The sequence below is a fragment of the Pristiophorus japonicus genome, chromosome 11 (assembly GCF_044704955.1).
Source record: "Pristiophorus japonicus isolate sPriJap1 chromosome 11, sPriJap1.hap1, whole genome shotgun sequence".
Taxonomy (NCBI): Eukaryota; Metazoa; Chordata; class Chondrichthyes; family Pristiophoridae; genus Pristiophorus; species Pristiophorus japonicus.
The window spans coordinates 79,710,262-79,731,113 of NC_091987.1; the positions used below are offsets into that span (position 1 = coordinate 79,710,262).

The following is a 20,852-nucleotide window of genomic DNA, read 5'->3' on the forward strand; positions in this document are numbered from 1 at the left end:
GTGCAGTTTTGGTCTCCTAATCTGAGGAAGGACATTCTTGTTACTGAGGGAGTGCAGCGAAGGTTCACCAGACTGATTCCCAGGATGGCAGAACTGACATATGAAGAAAGACTGGATCGACTAGGCTTATATTCACTGGAATTTAGAAGAATGAGCGGGCATCTCATAGAAGCATATAAAATTTTGACGGGATTGGACAGGTTAGAGGCAGGAAGAATGTTCCTGATGTTGGGGAAGTCCAGAACCAGGGGTCACAGTCTAAGGATAAGGGGTAAGACATATAGGACTGAGATGAGGAGTGCATGGGAGGAGCTTGTGTGCACGCATCTGTTAATTTTAATGGATGGAAAATCGTGGGCTTTGAACTTGTAATTCCCCAGCATGTGCTCCTTGTGAGAGTCACTACCTGCTCGAACTTACAGTCTAAAACTAGTAGCTATAGATTCCAAACTTCAGCGAAGAGGATCCAAATTATACTGTCAGAGATGTCGTCCTGCAGGTCATGCTGAGGTTAATGACAAAAGGGCACTGAATATAAGTGTCTTGGGACATTTTACTACATTAAAGGCACTATATAAATTCAAGTCGTTGCTGTTGTTGATGCTTGTGCAGTGCTCTACTCCCTAAATGGAGCACTCCCTTAATGGTGTGACCATGCAAGCTTTTGCATAGCACTAGAAAGATTAAAAAATAAGTTTATAAATTTTCCAGGATATCCAATAAAGTGCCTGGACACATTTAAAATGAAACTTCATAATGGGCTGAAGTTATACTGCAAAAGTGTAGAGATCTTCAGGAGATGGTTTTCCATCTTTCACTTTACTGCACTCAGTAATCTGAGTTCAGAGTAGTATTGCCAATTCCTGTTGTGCATCCAAAATTGTGTCACATCGACTTGAAAGTGGAGCACGTCTTCACTCTTTATAAAACAATTCTACTAAAGTCCTACATTGTCGTCCTTCCTGCATCTTCACTTTGTTGAAATCAACGTGTCATACTGTCTGCTGCACTAATTTGTCTTGACCTCAAAACCAGGGAACTTCTTACCGCCCTCACTCTTTCCTTTCCCATACAATTGGTCAAATGTGAATTTGAGACTTGGCATCACCTAATCGCAAGTTCTTGAGTTATTTTGTTTTCTGTGATGCTCATTTTAAGCTTTGTGCTGCCCTTGCACTTTAAACCGCAACCATTCATTTAAGTTCCTCAATTTAGAAAAAAAAATCCTTTTAAGGGAAAAACATTCCCCAATTCTTTATATTTGTCATTCCTTAACACACTGAATATGGTCAGACCAGTAGATGCCAGATATGTTGCACAGAAAAATGCACTTTATTTGTAAAAGATCAGATTTTCTGTAATAGCTGTAGGTATGAGTGATTCAAAACCTAGTTATTTTGCTGCAAACATTCAATACAAACCTAATCTAAACAGAGCATTTTCTAGTAACTTAATTCTATGTTCAAACATGGTCAAACAACCTAGTATTAAATTAACCAAAGATGAATTCACCCTCATTTATTCTTTAAAACTGTTACTCTGGTACACTTGGCAAAATCTAGATTCAAAACTTGCTGAGTACTTTGCATTTCAATATGTTGTCAGGAAGAGAGCAGTGGTGTCACTAACAGAGAGCAAATGCCTTTTATCGAGTGCCCCTTACAAACTTTTGGAAAGTTTAACTTGCATAGCTTTAAGACTGTATCCAGTAATGTATTAACAATGTGGTGCATTGGAACAAAACCCTTGGGTTATGTAATGGTCTCACCATATCCAATCTGTCTGTACAAATATGGATTCCTAAGGCACATTAAATAGGGTAATATTACTAAATTATGCAAGTTGGATTATACTTCTCACACATGCACATGAACTTCAGGTTTCTCCAAAATTCAGAGCAACATTGTGAATGTCCGACACATGCATTGTGTCATGTTGCGGCCACATACTGGTGGTGGTCTGAATTTCGGAGAAAGTATGGCCAGCATAATCTGGTTGGCACACATTTGTAATAGTGCTCAAAATGGCAGCATCAAAGGTCCTAGCGTTTATTTTGGATGGGCACCCTGTACAATGAAACTCCTCAGGCTAACAGACAATTCAAATATTTAATCATTTCAAAAATGTGTTTCTATGGTAAAAAAACGTACCTCTGCAATTGTTTGACGCTTCGATATATTGGTCTGGGAGCTGTAAATCAGAGAAGGTTTGATTTATTCTTACAAGGCAAACAAATATAATTTTTTAAATCAAGCAATTTGCTGGAGCATATCTGAGAAATTGTTGAAATGGAATGTTTCTCTTTGACCTTTTAACTGCCCAAATCTTGTTTTCTTTCGTTTTAGCCAACATTAAGGCAAATTATATTCATAACACAGATGCTCTTTTTAGCTGAATGTACAGATGCTCTTTTTAGCTGAATGTATTTCTCAATTTCTAAAATATGCTTAAGAGGAAGAAGTCTAGTGTATTTTCAGAGTTTTTAATTATTTCTCACACAATATAAACAAACCTGATGATTTTTGAAAGAATGTGGCACTCGGATAGTTGGGAGTGAACATACTGATCTGCATAGTATCAGTTATTTGGCAAACATTATCCTTCCATTAACTGTTGTTTTCTAGTTGCCCTTTGGGAACTCACACTTATCATTTTAGATTATGAAGAAGCGACCGGCAAGAGCCAATATTGTTTCCTTCCTCTAGAGATTGTAACTCAAAGCATCAAGGTCAAAGTTAAGCTTTGCACGTTCCATGCCCACACATTTCCACAATTCAGTCTCCATGTTACAACAGTCCAGGACTTTTACTGTTCTGCCTACATTTGCTGTAGTGCTGCAGCCCCTACACACGGGAAATTAATGTAGCTTCGATTTTGTAACGTGTAGAAACAAAAAAAGGAAAGTTACAATGGCGGTTTAAATGGAAACGTTACAGTGAGGCAGGGTCACTACTGCATTATCTGCCATTCACTTAATACTTCAAGTTGATAACCATAGTTTCTCTAATCTCTATTATCTGCTTTAAATACTTTTTACATAACAGATTCAGAATAAAATGCACACTTACACTCAGAACATAAAAACTAACATTCAATTTTTGACCTGTAATGTAGTCAAATCTTAAACCCACCTTAAATTTGCTAAAAAAGAAGGTTCATATTCCGGTCAAAGGATGAAATTATATTCAAATTTTTAAAAACTGTGCTTCTCCAGAAAGGTAACGAGAGGGCCCTGATACCAGTTTAAAAAGGGAAATGTTTGATTTTCATCACCAATAAATGTTCATTTAAAACACCAAACCTAGAGGTTGCTGGTAAGTTTTAAAAAGTAATCTGAACTGTTTCCGTTTCTATTTTTGCTTTTCTTATCGTGCTCTTACTTCTTCTGCCATGTTTTTCTCCTTTTTTGTTGTATCTTTCCTTTCTCACTCATTCTGTTTGTTATCCTCTGCAATCTTTACTCTTTTAGCCGGGGAGTGAATACATACAAGAGTGCAGGCAGTGCTGCTGTGGAGCAGGGCCCAGCAGTAGTCAGGAGCTTAGGCCTCCGATTGCCTCAACTCAACGAGAATATTGCAGCAGGAATAGTGTGTTCTTAGTTGGTGTCTGTCAGTGTGATTAGAAAGTTAATGAATATTATGCTTGTAGTATATAGTAAAACTTAATAAAGAAAACTATTTCTTAGGAATACGAGGAAACTAAAATGTTTATTTGCAAATCTAGAGAGTGAAAAGGGCGCTCACCTTTTTGACGGTTTGCTGTACAGTAGATAACATTCATCACAAGAGAAACCATCAGAGCTAAAATAGTAATACCCAACAATCCCCAAACTCCGATACTGCAGCTGGCGAATCCATCTGCAATAATAAATAATGAATTATTAATACACATTTCCAGCGGCAGAGCTCTCCTCAAGGATAAAGACATCCCGCACAGTTTTGATACAGTGCCATCCAAATGGGTCCAAAGTCAGCGTTGTGCCATCGGCCCCAATACACTGGCCCCTTGTAGTTAATTGTAGTGACATCATTACATAGGCTTTAATACATCCCTGGCCAGTCACTGTTGGCCTGTCTGCAGTGGTCGGTACGTAGCAACCCTATTCAGAATGTTGACGAAAACTTCAAGTAATACACTAGGCAATAAAAATGTAAAAAAAGAATGCATGCAGAAAAATCCTCATCAGGTCCATTCTTGCAAATCGAATCGGCTCTATCCACCAACTCTACCCCACCCATTTCATTTCCTGAGGAAAGCTTTTGCAAAGTTTCTAACCCGATCCTTAAAGGTAGATGTAACAGACGGTGAGACGGTAATACTCATTGCTCCCTGTCCAATACACATCAACATACTGGTTGGGAGGCAGTGCTTTGTTGTTCGTTCAGTATCTGCACGCTCGTGTTCTGATAATATAATCATCCTTCCAGTTGATAAATAATAAAAAAGGTAGCCACTAACAGGATAGTGGTTCTGGTGAAGTGAAGAGTATCCAACCGTTTATAAAATGATCTAACGGATCACCGGATAATCACAGACTCAAGTACAAAAACAATTTTAAGCGATCGAGAATGAAAACGATTCCCAGTGCGCCAAGCAATCTGTTAAATACCTTCACTCAAATCATCAGGTTATTGTGGTGCACGAAAGGCGTTGTTTGGAGTGAGTAAACTGTACAGTGGCTCCAATGTCACTCGATATAATCTGCCCCTCTCGTTCATTTTTTTTGATTGCGCGTTATTATTACCAGTTACTAAAATGCAACCTTGCAATCTTTACAAGCAACTGAACAGTCCCTGTGCAGTCTGAACGCAGTCTGAACAGCCAAACATAGTGCAAAGAAAACTAATAACATTTCAAGAACACTTTGTACGCTTTTCTGTAAACTGCGCTGCTGTAGAGCTGAGGTTCATAACGTACCCACTGTGCCCATTGTTACAACGCCAGATCGATGCTCTGCAGACCGAGTCATCCGAAGTTCCCCAATGCAAGTTGGTGCACTTCCTTCAGTCTGCACATATCAGGGACTGTCTGGTACACACAGGCCAACAGGAAATAGCTGACGTTTGTTGCAACATCACGCTTCACTCCAGATGAGATGTGTGCACCAAATTTCTGTCATATTTCTTTTGTTCATTTTAATTAAGAAATAAAAGTAGAAGGGTAAAAACCCCTGGGCAGGAGCGAGAAAACCGAGAGGAATCAATCGCTTTCGCCCAGTGCATTTCAGTGTGGCTAACTCCCCCTTTGTGTGTTGAGAGGCACCATTAGTGCAGAATATTACAGAATCAGTACAGCGTGCCTGCGCAACATATGATGAAAATAAACAATTAGTAAAATGCTTAAAATCTGATGTGGCGGCCAGGCTTCCAATTGAATTCACACGACCATTATGAGGTGATCCACTCGGAGTTTGACAGTAACCATCAGATCAGAGCTGGGTTTACATTAAATGGTCTATGTAAACACAAACTTTTACCACATGTGATGAAAATCAGAGCGTCTACAAGAATGAGGTAACTTCAGGGATAGAAGGAGAAGCCGGGCTAGATTCCTAGTTACCTTTTCCTTTAACTTATAAATGCTGAGCTGTCCAGAACCACCATAGACCTCAAAGTGCCGACATTTTCCACATGGCGCGCTTTCATGATTTCATTTCTACCTTCCACATATTTGTTCTCGAAACAATAGTAATATAACTTGCCACGTTGTACCAAGCATTGTAAACATTAAACGTTATCGTTTTACATAGAATTACACAGAATGTACAGGACAGAAACAGGCCATTCGGTCTATGCCAGTGTTCACGCTCCACACGAGCCTCCTCCCACCCTACTTCATCTAACCCTCTCAACATATCCTCCTCCATTTCTTCTCCCATGTGTTTATCTAGCTTCCCCTTGAATGCATCTGTGTTATTCACCTAAACTACTCCTTGTGGCAGTATGCTCCACATTCTAACAACTCTCTGGGTAAATAAGTTTCTCCCAAATTCCCCATTAGATTTATTAGTGACTATCTTATATTTATGAGCCCTAGTTTTGGTCTCCACCACAAGTGGAAACATCTTTCTCTACCTCTACCGTTTCAAAACCTTTCATAATCTTAAAGACCTCTACCAGGTCACCCCCTCAGCCTTCTCTTGTCTAGAGAAAAGAGCCCCAGCTTGTTCAATCTTTCCTGATAGTTATACACTCTCAGTTCTGGTATCATCCTTGTAAATCTTTTTGCACTTTCTCCAGTGCCTCTATATCATTTTTAGAAATTATGGAGACTAGAACTATTCCACAGCACTCCAAGTGTGGTCTAACCAAGGTTCTATACAAGTTTAACATGCCTTCTCTGCTTTTCAATTATATCCCTCTAGGAATGAACCCCAGTGCTTTGTGAGCTTTTTTTATATGCTTATTAATCTGCGTCACTACCTTTTGTGATTTGCTTGCAGTGATTATTAATCCCTCAGTCAATACAATCTCGATGCTCAACGCGTTGAACGAAGTCTCAAAATAGATTAGGAATATGTGCAATAAATCGAAATAGCTTCAAAACGTTACTTTAAATCCAGTATTCAGGGATTGTCCGTGAGTTATTGAAAGACATTCAGTGATATTGGAAATTAATAAATGAATGTTGACATTGTTACATTGAGATTCATAAATTGGGTTGCGACTTGATTGCTGGATCTCAGGGCTGGGTCTTCCGATAATATCGTATTATAAAAATATCACAAGAAACACGTCAATGGAAAACGTCAAGCTCAGAAATGCCTGGTTCTAGTTGTAGTCCACGGAAACTAATCTATGAAGGGAGATTTCTGAGGGTGATAAAGCACCGCGTTTGCAACAGAAATAGAACAGCAAGCAAGCTGACAATGGCCTGTTTCTGTCCTGTACCTTCTATGTAATTCTATGTAAAACGATAACGTTTAATGTTTACAAAAATAAGGGCAAAACTCCCAGGCCCATTTTGGAAGGATAAGGTAGAGTCTAATGTATTTGATGCGGGAGGTATTTACCTGTAGTCTGATTAGATACACTGCAATCTTTGAATCAGTGCTAATACCAACGGATAAATGAAGTCAAGGGAAAGGTATTCCTTAAACCAGCTCGGTGCAGTGGAAAATCAATCGTATTAGAAATGTATTTTTATATAAAATATAATCTTGAATGAAAAATAACTGGGTGATTGACGACAATTTATATTTCCATGAATGTAAATATTTTATCCGTTCCCATATACACATACGAACATGAATCACTAATATATGTTTATATATCCACACGCAGTCTGTTTAACATTTATACCTACACTTAGATGCATAGCTTATATATTTATCTTCTTCCGGCGTTTATACAATTCGTGTATAACGGCAGACACTTAACTACACAAAACGGTTTGATTTGTGTTAGTAACAAGGTAAAAGACTGATATTTCAGTTATTTTCCGGCTCCCCCTTGAGTGATTTCCCTGTGTAATGATCAGCCCCATGGGACAGTTATAATATAGGATAATAATGGAAGATTACTAGTGTGACTCCCGCATTGTTTTCTTACACATTATACAGAATCTGGATGTCTTTCAAATTCACTTTTAATATCCCGACCCCTTCCTCAAATTAGCCTCATGCAATCATAGGATTACATAGGATATACGGCACAGAAACAGGACATAGCGGGCTCTAGCTACATAAGCTCACAAATAGAAGCAATAGGTTTAGATAACCTGCTTTCCACAGGTTCGGAATTCAGCACTACACGCAGACACTGCTCATTATTGTATGCTTAGGGAGCCATATAACTAGATTGTTAAAACTCGCCAAACTATTGTTAAATATTTCAAGTAAAGGGAATCTTGCTACGATCAAACTTCTCACTGGACTATGCCTACTTCTGGATTGATGAATTTTAAATGAAAGAATAAAGCACAAAATCTTCGAGTTTAACGTGTAAAGACTGTGCAATGTGACATATATGACATGCTGAAAGCCGGAAATATCTGGCCCTCCAGCATGCTTTTCGGAGGTAAGATCTGAGATCATCTGATCATTGTACTTGAATCGAATGGATTGACACTACAGCCTTTTGTGTCCTTCACTTTAGCACTTTAGAACTAACTCATCATCATCATAGGCAGTCCCACGGAATCGAGGAAGACTTGCTTCCACTCTTAACATGAGTTTTTAGATGGCTGTACAGTCCAATACGAGAACCACAGTCTCTGTCACAGGTGGGACAGATAGTTGTTGAGGGAAAGGGTGGGTGGGACTGGTTTGCCGCACGCTCTTTCTGCTGCCCGCGCTTGATTTCTACATGCTCTCGGCGACGAGACTCGAGGAGCTCAGCGCCCTCCCAGATGCACTTCCTCCACTTAGGGCGGTCTTTGGCCAGGGACACACAGGTGTCAGTGGGAATGTCGCACTTTATCAGGGGGGGCTTTGAGGGTGTCCTTGTAACGTTTCTGCTGCCCACCTTTGGTTCATTTCCCATGAAGGAGTTCCGATTAGAGTGCTTGCTTTGGGAGTCTCGTGTCTGGCATGCGAACAATGTGGCCTGCCCAGCGGAGCTGATCAAGTGTGGTCAGTGCTTCAATGCTGGGGATGTTGGCCGGGTCGAGGACACTAACATTGGTGCATCTGTCCTCCCAGGGGATTTGTAGGATCTTGTGGAGACAGTTTTGGTGGTATTCTCCAGCGACTTGAGGTGCCTGCTGTACATAGTCCATGTTTCTGAGCCATACAGGAGGGCTGATATTACTACAGCCCTGTAGACCATGAGCTTGGTGACAGTTTTGAGGGCCTAGTCTTCCAACACTCTTTTCCTCAGATGGCCGAAGGCTGCACTGGCGCACTGGAGGCGGTGTTGCATCTCGTCTTCAATGCCTGCTGTTGTTGATAGGAGGCTCCCGAGATAAGGGAAGTGGGCCACGTTGTCCAGGGCTGTGCCATGTATCTTGATGACTGGGGGGCAGTACTGATATTTAGCGTAAGGCCCATGCTTTTGTATGCCTCAGTAAATACATTGACTATGTCCTGGAGTTCAGCCTCTGTGTTTGCACAGACGCAGGCGTCATTCGCGTACTGTAGCTCGATGACAGAGGTTGGGGTGGTTTTGGATCTGGCCGGGAGACGGCAAAGGTTGAACAGGTTCCCACTGGTTCTGTAGTTTAGTTCCACTCCAGCGAGGAGCTTGCATCAGTGAATAGCAATGGATGGACATTTTGTCGGACACTAGCTACATGCAATTGACATTTTACATGAGAATCTTAATGCACCCGCAAAAAGAATTGTATTTGAGATTCTGCCCCCTTTGCAATGTGTCGGTTCGAATTCGCAATTTTTGCAGATGTATCCTGAATTAGAACTGACAGATTGCAAAGGAGCAGAAGCATGGGCCTTTGACACTGTCAACCGCGAGGGTCTATGGAGTGTCCTACTCCATTTCGGATGCCCCCAAAAGTTCGTCACCATCCTCCTGCTCCACGACAACATGCAGGCCGTGATCCTTACCAACGGATCCATCACAGACCCAATCCATGTCCGTACCGGGGTCAAACAGGGCTGCGTCATTGCCCCAACCCTTTTCTCAATTTTTCTCGCCGCCATGTTCCACCTCACAGTCAACAAGCTCCCCGCTGGAGTGGAACTGAACTACAGAACCAGTGGGAACCTGTTCAACCTGCGCCGTCTCCAGGCCAGGTCCAAGACCATCCCAACCTCTGTCGTCGAGTTACAGTACGCGGACGACGCCTGCGTCTGCGCACATACAGACGCTACACTCCAGGACATAGTTGACGTATTTACTGAGGCGTACGAAAGCATGGGCCTTATGCTAAACATCTGTAAGACAAAGGTCCTCCACCAGCTTGTCCTCACCGCACAGCACTGCCCCCCAGTCATCAAGATCCACGGCGCGGCCCTGGACACCGTGGACCACTTCCCATACCTCGGGAGCCTCCGATCAACAAGAACAGGCATCGACGACGAGATCCAACACCACCTCCAGTCCGCCAGTGCAGCCTTTGGCTGCCGGAGGAATAGAGTGTTTGAAGACCTGGCCCTCAAAACTGCCACCAAGCTCATGGTCTACAGGGCTGTAGTAATACCTGCCCTCCTGTTTGGCTCAGAGACATGGACCATATACAGTAGAGAGCTCAAGTTGCTGGAGAAATATCACCAAAGATGTCTCCGTAAGATCCTACAAATCCCCTGGGAGGTCAGGCGCCCCAACATCAGCATCCTTATTCAGGCTAACATCCCCAGCATTGAAGCACTGACGACATTCGATCAGCTTCACTGGGCAGGCCACATAGTCCGCATGCCAGACACGAGACTCCCAAAGCAAGTGCTCTACTCGGAGCTCCTTCACGGCAAACGAGCAAAGGTGGGCAGCGGAAACGCTGCAAGGACACCCTCAAAGCCTCTCTGATAAAGTGCAACATCCCCACTGACACCTGGGATTCCCTGGCCCAAGACCCCCCTAAGTGGAGGAAGTGCATCCGAGAGGGCACTGAGCACCTCGAGTCTCAACACCGAGAGCATGCAGAAATCAAGCGCAGACAGTGGAAAGAGCATGTAGCAAACCAGTCCCACCCACCCCTTCCCACAATGACTATCTGTCCCACCTGTGACAGAGTCTGTGGCTCTCGTATTGGACTGTTCAGCCACCAAAGAACTCACTTCAGGAGTGGAAGCAAGTCTTCCTCGATTCCGAGGGACTACCTATGATGATGATGATGAGTTTAGTTCCACTCCAGCGGGGAGCTTGCATCAGTGAATAGCAATGGATGGACATTTTGTCGGACACTAGCCACATACAATTGATGTTTTACATGAGAATCTTAATGCGTCTGCAAACAAAATTATATTTGAGATTCTGCCCCCTTTGCAATGTGTCGGTTTGAATTCGCAATTTTTGCAGATGTATCCTGAATTCGAACCGACACATTGCAAAGGGGACAGAATCTCAATTACAATTCTGTTTGTGGGCGCATTAAGATTCTCATGTAAAACGTCCATTTTTAGGCACAGTCCTGAAGTGTTTTAGAATCAGGTTAACGTGACTATTGAGTTATACATTTAGCAAAGATCGTACTTCGTAATTACTGCGGTTGCGGTTTAAGATATTTTGATGGAGCATTGGACTGCCCATCAGTTTGGGTGCACTCTGGTATACTTGCTCCTTTACAATTCAGAAGCTGCAGCCTCTTGCATTTCTGTCCCTGATGACCTCTGATACCTTGAGAACTCACACGGATCCTAGTTTGCCTGTTCACACTGCACTAATACTTCAGTCCAAGTGATTCCAAACTACCACACACCAATGGATTTCAGGCTCCAAATGGAGTTATCTGGTTTCATTTACAGACAATTTGCTAAGTGAAAGCACAGCAAAGCAGCACAATTCTACACAATGATTAGATACTAAAGTCCCAGATCTTACAAGATAGCATCATAGAATAATAGAATGGTTACAGCACAGAAGGAGACCATTCGGCCCGGTCGAGCCCGTGCCGGGCCTCAGCTAGTCAAAAGAACATAAGAAATAGGAGCAGAAGTAGGGCATTTTTCCCCTTGAGCCTATTCTGCCATTCAATAAGTTCATGTCTGATCTGATCCTGGCTTCAACTCTACTTCCCCGTCCACTCCCTTATTGTTCAAAAATCTGTCTATCTCCACCTTAGTACATTCAATGACCCAACCTCCACAGCTCTCTGAGGTAGAGAATTCCAAAGATTCACGACCCTCTGAGAAAATAAATTCCTCCTCATGTTGTTTTAAATGGGCAACCCCTTTTTCTGAAACTGTGACCCCTAGTTTCCCCCACTAGGGGAAACATCCTCTCTACATCTACCCTGTCAAGCCCCCTCACAATCTTATATGTTTCAATAAGATCACTTCTCAGTCTTCTAAACTACAATGAGTATAGGCCCAACCTGCTCAACCTATCTTCATATGACAACCCTTTCATCTCAGCAATCAACCTCCTGAACCTTCTCTGAACTGCCTCCAATGCAAGAATATCCTTCCTTAAATAAGGAGACCAAAGCTGTATGCAGTACTCCAGGTGTGGTTTCACCAATACCCTGTACAGTTGAAGCAGGACTTCCCTCCTTTTATACTCCATCTCCCTTGCAATAAAGGACAACATTCCATTTGCCTTCCTAATTACTAGCTGTATCTGCATACTAACTGTTTCATCTACAAGGACCCCCAGATCCCTCTGTACCACAGCATTTTGTACCCTCACCCCATTTAAATAATAATCCGGTATGAGACGTGAATTGGCTAGAATAGACTGACGGATGATACTTAAAGGGTTGACAGTGGATAGGCAATGGCAAACATTTAAAGAGCACATGGATGAACTTCAACAATTGTACATCCCTGTCTGGAGTGAAAAGAAAACTGGGAAGGTGGCTCAACCGTGGCTAACAAGGGAAATTAGGGAGAGTGTTAAATCCAAGGAAGAGGCATATAAATTGGCCAGAAAAAGCAACAACCCTGAGGACTGGGAGAAATTTAGAATTCAGCAGAAGAGGACAAAGGGTTTAATTAGGAGGGGGAAAATAGAGTATGAAAGGAAGCTTGCTGGGAACATAAAAACTGACTGCAAAAGCTTCTATAGATATGTGAAGAGAAAAAGATTAGTGAAGACAAACATAGGTCCCTTGCAGTCAGAATCAGGTGAATTTATAATGGGGAACAAAGAAATGGCAGACTAATTGAACAAATACTTTGGTTCTGTCTTCACGAAGGAAGACACAAATAACCTTCCGGAAATACTAGGGGACCGAGGATCTAGTGAGAAGGAGGAACTGAAGGAAATTGTATTAGGGAAATTGACGGGATTGAAGGCCGATAAATCCCCAGGGCCTGATAGTCTGCATCCCAGAGTACTTAAGGAAGAGGTCCTAGAAATAGTGGATGCATTGGTGATCATTTTCCAACAGTCTATCGACTCTGGATTAGTTCCTATGGACTGGAGGGTAGCTAATTTAATACCACTTTTTAAAAAAGGAAGGAGAGAGAAAATGGGTAATTAAGCCTGACATCAGTAGTGGGGAAAATGTTGGAATCAATTATTAAGGATAAAATAGCAGCACATTTGGAAAGCAGTGACAGGATCGGTCCAAGTCAGCATGGATTTATGAAAGGGAAATCATGCTTGACAAATCTTCTAGAATTTTTTGAGGATGTAACAGGTAGAGTGGACAAGGGAGAACCAGTGGATGTAGTGTATTTGGACTTTCAAAAGGCTTTTGACAAGGTCCCACACAAGAGATTGGCGTGCAAAATTAAAGCACATGGTATTGGGGGTAATGTACTGACGTGGATAGAGAACTGGTTGGCAGACAGGAAGCAGAGAGCCGGGATAAACGGGTCCTTTCAGAATGGCAGGCAATGACTAGTGGGGTGCCACAGGGCTCAGTGCTGGGACCACAGCTAGTTATAATATACATCAATGATTTAGATGAAGAAATTGAGAGTAATATCTCCAAGTTTGCAGAAGACACTAAGCTGGGTGGCGGTGTGAGCTATGAGGAGGATGCTAAGAGGCTGCAGGGTGACTTGGACAGGTTAGATGAGTGGACAAATGCATGGCAGATGTAGTATAATGTAAATAAATGTGAGGTTATCCACTTTGGTGGCAAAAACACAAAGGCAGAATATTATCTGAATGGCGGCAGATTAGGAAAAGGGGAGGTGCAATGAGACCTGGGTGTCATGGTACATCAGTCATTGAAGGTTGGCATGCAGGAGCAGCAGGCGGTGAAGAAGGCAAATGGCATGTTGGCCTTCATAGCTAGGGGATTTGAGTATAGGAGCAGGGAGGTCTTGCTTCAGCTGTACAGGGCCTTGGTGAGGGCTCATCTGGAATACTGTGTTCAGTTTTGGTCTCCTAATCTGAGGAAGGATGTTCTTGCTATTGAGGGAGTGCAGCAAAGGTTCACCAGACTGATTCCCGGGATAGCAGGACTGACATATGAGGAGAGACTGGATTGACTGGGCCTGTAGTCACTGGAATTTAGAAGAATGAGAGGGGATCTCATAGAAACTCTGACTCGGCCCCCACTTCTTCCACGCTAGTGACGGCCATCCCGACTTGCCCCAACATCCGCCCCGATGGTGAGGTCACTTCCGCCCTGCTCTGAAAAAAAGTACCAAGACCTCAATTTCTCTGGATTCTCCGCCCCATGCATTTGGGTGGACGGGACCCTTTGAAAACAGTAGGTGCGACTCTTCTCGGTCGGTGAGCAATTTCAGCCCCTATATCTCTATTTATGAAGCCCAGGATCCTTTTTAACTGCTTTCTCAACCTGCTTTGTTACGTTCAACGATTTGTGCACACATACCCTCAGGTCTCTCTGTTCATGCTTCAGGATTGTACCATTCAGTTTATATGTCCTCTCCTTATTCTTTTTACCAAAATATATCACTTCACACTTTTCTATTTTAAATTTCATCTGCCACGTGTCCACCCATTTCACCAGCCTGTCTATGTCATCCTGAAGTCTATCACTATCCTCCTCACTGTTCACTGTACTTCTGAGCTTTGTGTCATCTGAAAATTTTGAAATTATGCCCTGTACACCCACATCAAATATTAATATATATCAAGAAAAACAGTGATCCTAGAACCAACCCCTGGGGAACACCTTATTCCTTCTTCCAGTCCGAAAAACAACCATTGACCATTACTCTCTGTTTCCTATCACTGAGCCAATTCTGTATCCAGGCTGCCACTGTCCCTTTTATTCCATGGGCTTCAACTTTGCTGGCAAGCCTATTATGTGGCCTTTTGTGGAAGGCCTTTTCGAAATCCATATACACAATGTCAACCCCATTACACTCACCAACCCTTTCTGTGAGCTCATCAAAAAACTCTATCAAGTTGATTTGCCTTTAATAAATCCGTGCTGGCTTTCTTTAATTAATCTATACCTATCCAAGTAACTGTTAATTTTGTCCCTGATTACTGTTTCTAAAAGCTTACCCACTACCGAGGTTAAACTGACTGGCCTGTAGTTGCTGGGCTTATCTTTACACCCTTTTTTGAACAAGGTGTAACATTTACAATTCTCCTGTCTTCTCGCACCATCCCTGTATCTAAGGAGGATTGGAATATTATGGCCAGTACCTCCGCGATTTCTGCCCTTAATTCCCTTAACATCCTAGGATGCATCCCATCCCACCTGGTGATTTATCTACTTTAAGTACAGCTCACCTTTCTAATACCTCTTCTTTAACTATTTTTATCCTATCAAGTATCTCCACTACCTCCTCCTTCACTATGTATATGGCAGCATCCTCTTCCTTGGTGAAGACAGATGCAAAGTACTTGATTAATACCTCAGCCATACTCTCTGTCTCCATACATAGGTCTTCTTTTTGGTCCCTATTTGGCACCAACCCTAACCCTTCAGCAGTAAACAGTAAATATAAGAACATAAGAACATAAGTAATAGGAGCAGGAGTAGGCCATTTGGCCCCTTGAGCTGGTCCACCATTCAATAAGATCATGGCTGATCTGATCCTGGCCTCAACTCCACTTCCCTGCTCGCACCCCATAACCCTTGACTCCCCTTGACAAACAACTTTTTGTACTACAAGTCTGTCTCCCAGTGCAGAACAAATGTTCAGTACAACAGCTTGGGCCCATTTTGTCTTTAATTTACCCGGACATCACAGTAAATTCAATGTGAACACGAAAATATGCATCTGTCTTACAATAGCTCGTTTGATCATCTGTCTTTCTGACAATATTTCAAAGTATTAAATGAGATTAAATCAAATCAAATGATTGTATAATCTCTACTATAATAAAATAGTTCACATTTCACAATCATATTCTTCAAAATGTACTTGAATATATGAATTCAGCTCATATTGCCTGCTCTTTTAAAAATTCTATTTCAAGAAGTGAATACAATGTTTGTAGATTTCAAGGTGGTGCCAGAACAAGGGATGACGTTCCTCTTTGCATGCAAAAAATATGTTAACGTTTTTTTTTCTTAGCCTTGTGGAATGCATTATTTTAAACAGTGCAATTCATGTGAGATCGATGTTTGTAGGAAGTCTGTACAACTGATGAACCAATCACAATGCACTTGCAATAAAACGATTGAGTCATTCAAGCCTCAAGTGATCCACTTAGCAGTACAGAATGCTCATAGGTTGTAAATCCAGCTATAGAAAACCTGATCATTGTAGTAATGTAGCAGAGAAGGACAGAACGAAAAGCTCATTTTAACAGAGGTGTCTTGCAGGTTCTCATGGATGGGGCATTGGAATGGTGAAGAGTCCTCTTTAAGGATGCTTCACTAATAGTCATTAGATGTGATAAAAACAATAACAGAGAAAGCCAGTGTGGTTAACCCACCAGTGGTGGTAGCAATATGCAGAATTTTATCTGACCTTAAGAAAAGCGCAAAAGTAAGTAATAAACCTGAATGTAAAATATCAGAACAGGCCTTATAGGAAGGCCTTACTATATCTTGTAAATTATATTGTATCATAAAGTGACTGAGACCATGCTGCAAGCTTAAATTGTCAATGCACAATAACTGACAACTGACACATGATTATGGTCTTCTTACAGGAGAAGGTGGCACAGTACTGGTGAGGTGATCACAGAGGGATGCTGGGGTGAGACTCAGCATAACAACTGGTTCTCCTGCATAACTTTGGGAATCAGACCCTGAGAGCCATCTTTCAATCAGAAGATGTGCACAACATATTGGAAGGTGGTTTGAATAGAGTGGACAAGTCTACCACTCAGATCTATTCCACCAGTCCATCCAGAGTGCAGCCTTGATGGAACAGGTGACCCCACTGTAGCATTCAGCACAAGGCAATATCGGTGGTATCTGCAGTGGGAGCCCCATGCATATAGAACATCTGTCAAGTTTGTTCGAAATGCATGGAATATAGAACAACTTGACAGATGTTCTATATGCCTATATGTTCTATATGTTGAGGCCTAAAATTAAAGATATGCCTTTTTCATCCCTTGCTGCCCTCCCTTCCTTCATTCTCCTCAAATCCCAGCTTTCCAAAATACTGCAGCATATTCCACATTAAGTCCTGCTCACTCATCACTCCTGCCCTTGCTGACCTACATTTGGCTCCCTATGTCCCAATGCATTAAATTTTAAATCCTCATCCTTATCTTTAAATCCCTCCATAACTATGAACCACAGTATCTCTGCAATCTTTGCCAAGCCTACATACCGTCCATCCACCCTCCCACCCCCCCCCCCCACTCCCACCCCTCTACTCCCACCGCCACCTAGCCCGAACACTGCTCCTCCGGCTCTGCCTCTGGCCCTTTTGTCCATACCCCCACTCCCTTTGTCCAAAAATCAATGGCTGTACCTTCAGTCACTTCGGATTACCTCCCTAAACCTCTCCAGCTCTACACATATCTCTTTAAACGCTTCTAAAAAGATAATATTTTCTACCAAGTTTTGAGTTGCACCTCCTGATTTCTCTCTTTCTGGCTTTATGTCTATTTTCCTTCCATTCAACTTGGGAATTTTTTTTTACCTTAAAGGTGCTATAGTAATGCAATTAATGCAAGTATGAGTGAGAAGTTCTACAGTTACACAGTAGGGAATGTAGGGCCAGAGCCAGAGAGAAGGTGTAAAGTGTGTTACAGAAATGGTTTGACTACAAATATATTATGAAAATGTTAGCAAAGAACCAAATCTTTTGTCATTCTGTGTCACAGCATGTTAAAGCACCAATGCAACCACATTGACTCTAATTTTATTAATCATTTAAAGCATAGCTTTCATAGATAATCTACTTGATATCCTGTTGTAAAACAATATGCTACTGGAAATGCTGAAGGAGGTAATTTAAAAAATAGGCATTCACATATATACTTCATCATTGGAAAGTATCTGTGCAGTTGTACAATGAAATATAATATATTTAGGAGTATCTTCAATTTAGAATAGCGATAATCAAGAAATGTTAATAATTAACAGAAATCTTCAACAACTTAAAAAATAAGAACAGAGGCAATAATGCGTCTTTTATTACCAAGACCCGAAACCTCAAAGTTCTGCAGCAAGTCAGTTTTATCTAGCATCGCCTACACACATTCTGTTAAAAACATCAGGTGCTTTTGTTGATTCAGTTAGGCTGCATGTAACCATTATGACTAATCAAATATAGCCAAAAACACAGCATCTATATATACCAGGCTTCGTTAAAATAATTTGATTTGAATGTTGCATTCTAATGCACTTTTGGAAAAAATTGCAAGCCTTTCTTGCAAATGCAAACTGATTTTCACTAACTTTCTAGCTGGCTGCTGTAAATTTGTGGTGCCTTCAATATTTCGGAAAAAATAACTGTTGTGGCAAAGAAAGGAAGGAAGAATAAATATGCAGATAGTTCGTGACTGATATAGCAGTGGTTAACATCTTCGCTGTGGTTGTAGGTTTGAGTGGGAAGGTTTGTTATTTTAGTCACAGTTAACTTCTCAGAGCTCAGTTAGAATGTCTAATGGGAGAATGATTTTGAAGTACAAACTGACAGTTGAGGGCCCCTGGTCTTGAAAGGCTTGGAGGATATCATGACACACGTGGCAAGCATGCAGGCTATGCAGGAAGGTAAACAATCATCATCAAGAAAAGGGAGAAGGAAAGAAACAATGGAGAATTGGGCAGAAATACATGTTTTTAAAATGTCTCCATAAATATGGATAGCCAGTAGCTAGAATTATACTGTTGACAAATCCTGATTGACATCTGCAGTTATTTTCCTTTTCTAGGGTGACAGTCGTTTAAAGAACAAAAGAAAAATTATTCTGAAATTACTCAAATGTATAAATCTGGATGTTCAAATGCAACTTCATTTTTCTAAAAAAGGACAATGATTCTCAATCCCATGGGCTTGCCGCCCTTGTCCTTCTAGATGGTAGAGGTCGCGGATTTGGGAAGTGCTGTCAAAGAAGCCTTGTCGAGTTGCTGCAGTGCATCTCGTAAATAGTACACACTGCAACCACATCATCATCATAAAATTTGTACTTTGGATCTATATTACATAGAATTACAAGAGTATACAGCATAGAAACAGGCCATCGGCCCAACTAATTTTTGTGCTCCACACGAGCCTCCTCTCCCCGCCCCACCACCGCCCCCACCTTCATCTAACCCTGTCAGCATAACCTTCTATTTCTTTCTCCCTCATGTGTTCATTGGCTTCCCCTTTAAATGCATTTATGTGTCTAGTACAATATTTTCTGAACTTATCCGAGTACTGATGCTTGATTTTTTTGTGAATCTTTGTGTTCATCAAGGTGAGGGATGCTGCAGAACAGAACATTCTGCCATTTTTCCCACTATTCAGCATCAACGTAAGAACATAAGAATTAGGAACAGGAGTAAGCCATTCGGCCCCTCGAGCTTGCTTTGCCATTCAATAAGATCATGGCCGATCTTCTACCTCAACTCCACTGTCCAGCACTATCCCCTGATCCCTTGATTCCCTTAATATTTCAAAATCTATCGATCTCTGTCTTGAATATATTCAACGACTGAGCCTCCACAGCCCTCTGGGGTAGAGAATTCCAAAGATTTACCACCCTCTGAGTGAAGAAATTTCTCCCCATCTCAGTCCTAAAGGCCAACCCCTTATTCTGAGACTGTGGCCCTTGGTTCTAGATTCCCCTGCCAGAGGAATCATCCTCCCTGCATCTACCCTGTCAAGCCCTGTAAGAATTTTGTATGTTTCAATGAGATCACCTCTCCTTCTTCTAAACTCTAGAGAATATAGGCCTAGTCTACTCAATCTCTTCTCATAGGACAGTCCCCCATCCCAGGAATCAGTCTGGTGAACCTTCATTGCACTCCCTCTATGGCAAGTATAGAGAAACCACTAGCCGCAGGTCGGGGCCATAAAAGGAGCAGAGATACAGCGGCCCGAGAGCAGCGTGGAGGCCACTTCTGGGAGCAGTGCGAGCTGGTGCAGGAGGGCGACGACTTGGAGAAGGGCGACTGGATTGGACGTCACCAAAATCAAGGTCGCTGATTAGAGCGTGGGCAGGCACAGCAGGAAAGGCAGCAAGCAACAGAGGAACGGCGAGGTTGGGACAAAGAAGCAACGAGAGATTGTAGAGTGACGTGATCGGGGCATAGGAGAGGCGTGAGTTCAGGGCCCAGAAGAGACGAGGGCTCAGGGGCAGCATGGGTCAGCCCATACTGCGATATGTTTGCGCACTAGGTCCGTGCAGCAGAGCTGGTCTCCAGTTGTCGTGGTTAGCCCTTGCCACTGGACCAAGACCTAGCTCTGTTAAGCTCGTGTGATGGTTGGTGTGCAACGGCCACCACACGTTAAAGAAATCCATGCAAGGGCATCTTGCACCCTTCAATATGTAGTTCAGGACCTGGAATGTCAGGTCTTTCATTGAAACACCTGTGAACTCATCCCTTTTTGATGTGGTGGCAAGTCATCCTCGATACGAGGGACCACCTAAGAAGATGACAAGTATATCCTTCCTTAGGTAAGGAGACAAAAACTGTACACAATACTCCAGGTGCGGTCTCACCAGGGCCCTATATAATTGCAATAAGATGTCTTTACTCTTATACTCAAACCCTCTTGTACTAAAGGCCAACATACCATTTGCTTTCTTAATTGCTTGCTGTAGCTGCATTTTAACTTTCAATGATTCGTGTACAAGGACACCGAGGTTTCTCTGAACACCAATATTTCTAAATCTCTCTCCACTTAAAAAATACTCTGCTTTTCTATTTTTCCTACCAAAGTGGAAGTATCGAGCACTGCCAGATTAGACTTGGTGCAGTATAAACCTCAGTCCCAACAAAGGGCTTGAGACCCAAAC

General features: G+C 42.2%; 1 protein-coding gene across 1 annotated transcript in view; it reads right to left on the reverse strand.

The window, feature by feature from the left end:
* The window catches only part of LOC139275779 (T-cell receptor-associated transmembrane adapter 1-like), a 36,245-nt gene extending 31,270 nt beyond the window's left edge, over window positions 1-4,975 (reverse strand). The window contains exons 1-3 of the mRNA XM_070892982.1: window positions 4,918-4,975; window positions 3,744-3,857; window positions 2,151-2,190 (exon numbers count right to left, since the gene is read on the reverse strand). Of these exons, the coding sequence (XP_070749083.1) occupies window positions 2,151-2,190; window positions 3,744-3,857; window positions 4,918-4,969 (206 nt within the window). The 5' untranslated portion in view covers window positions 4,970-4,975. The remainder of the gene's footprint in view (window positions 1-2,150; window positions 2,191-3,743; window positions 3,858-4,917) is intronic.
* Window positions 4,976-20,852: the final 15,877 nt, after the last annotated feature.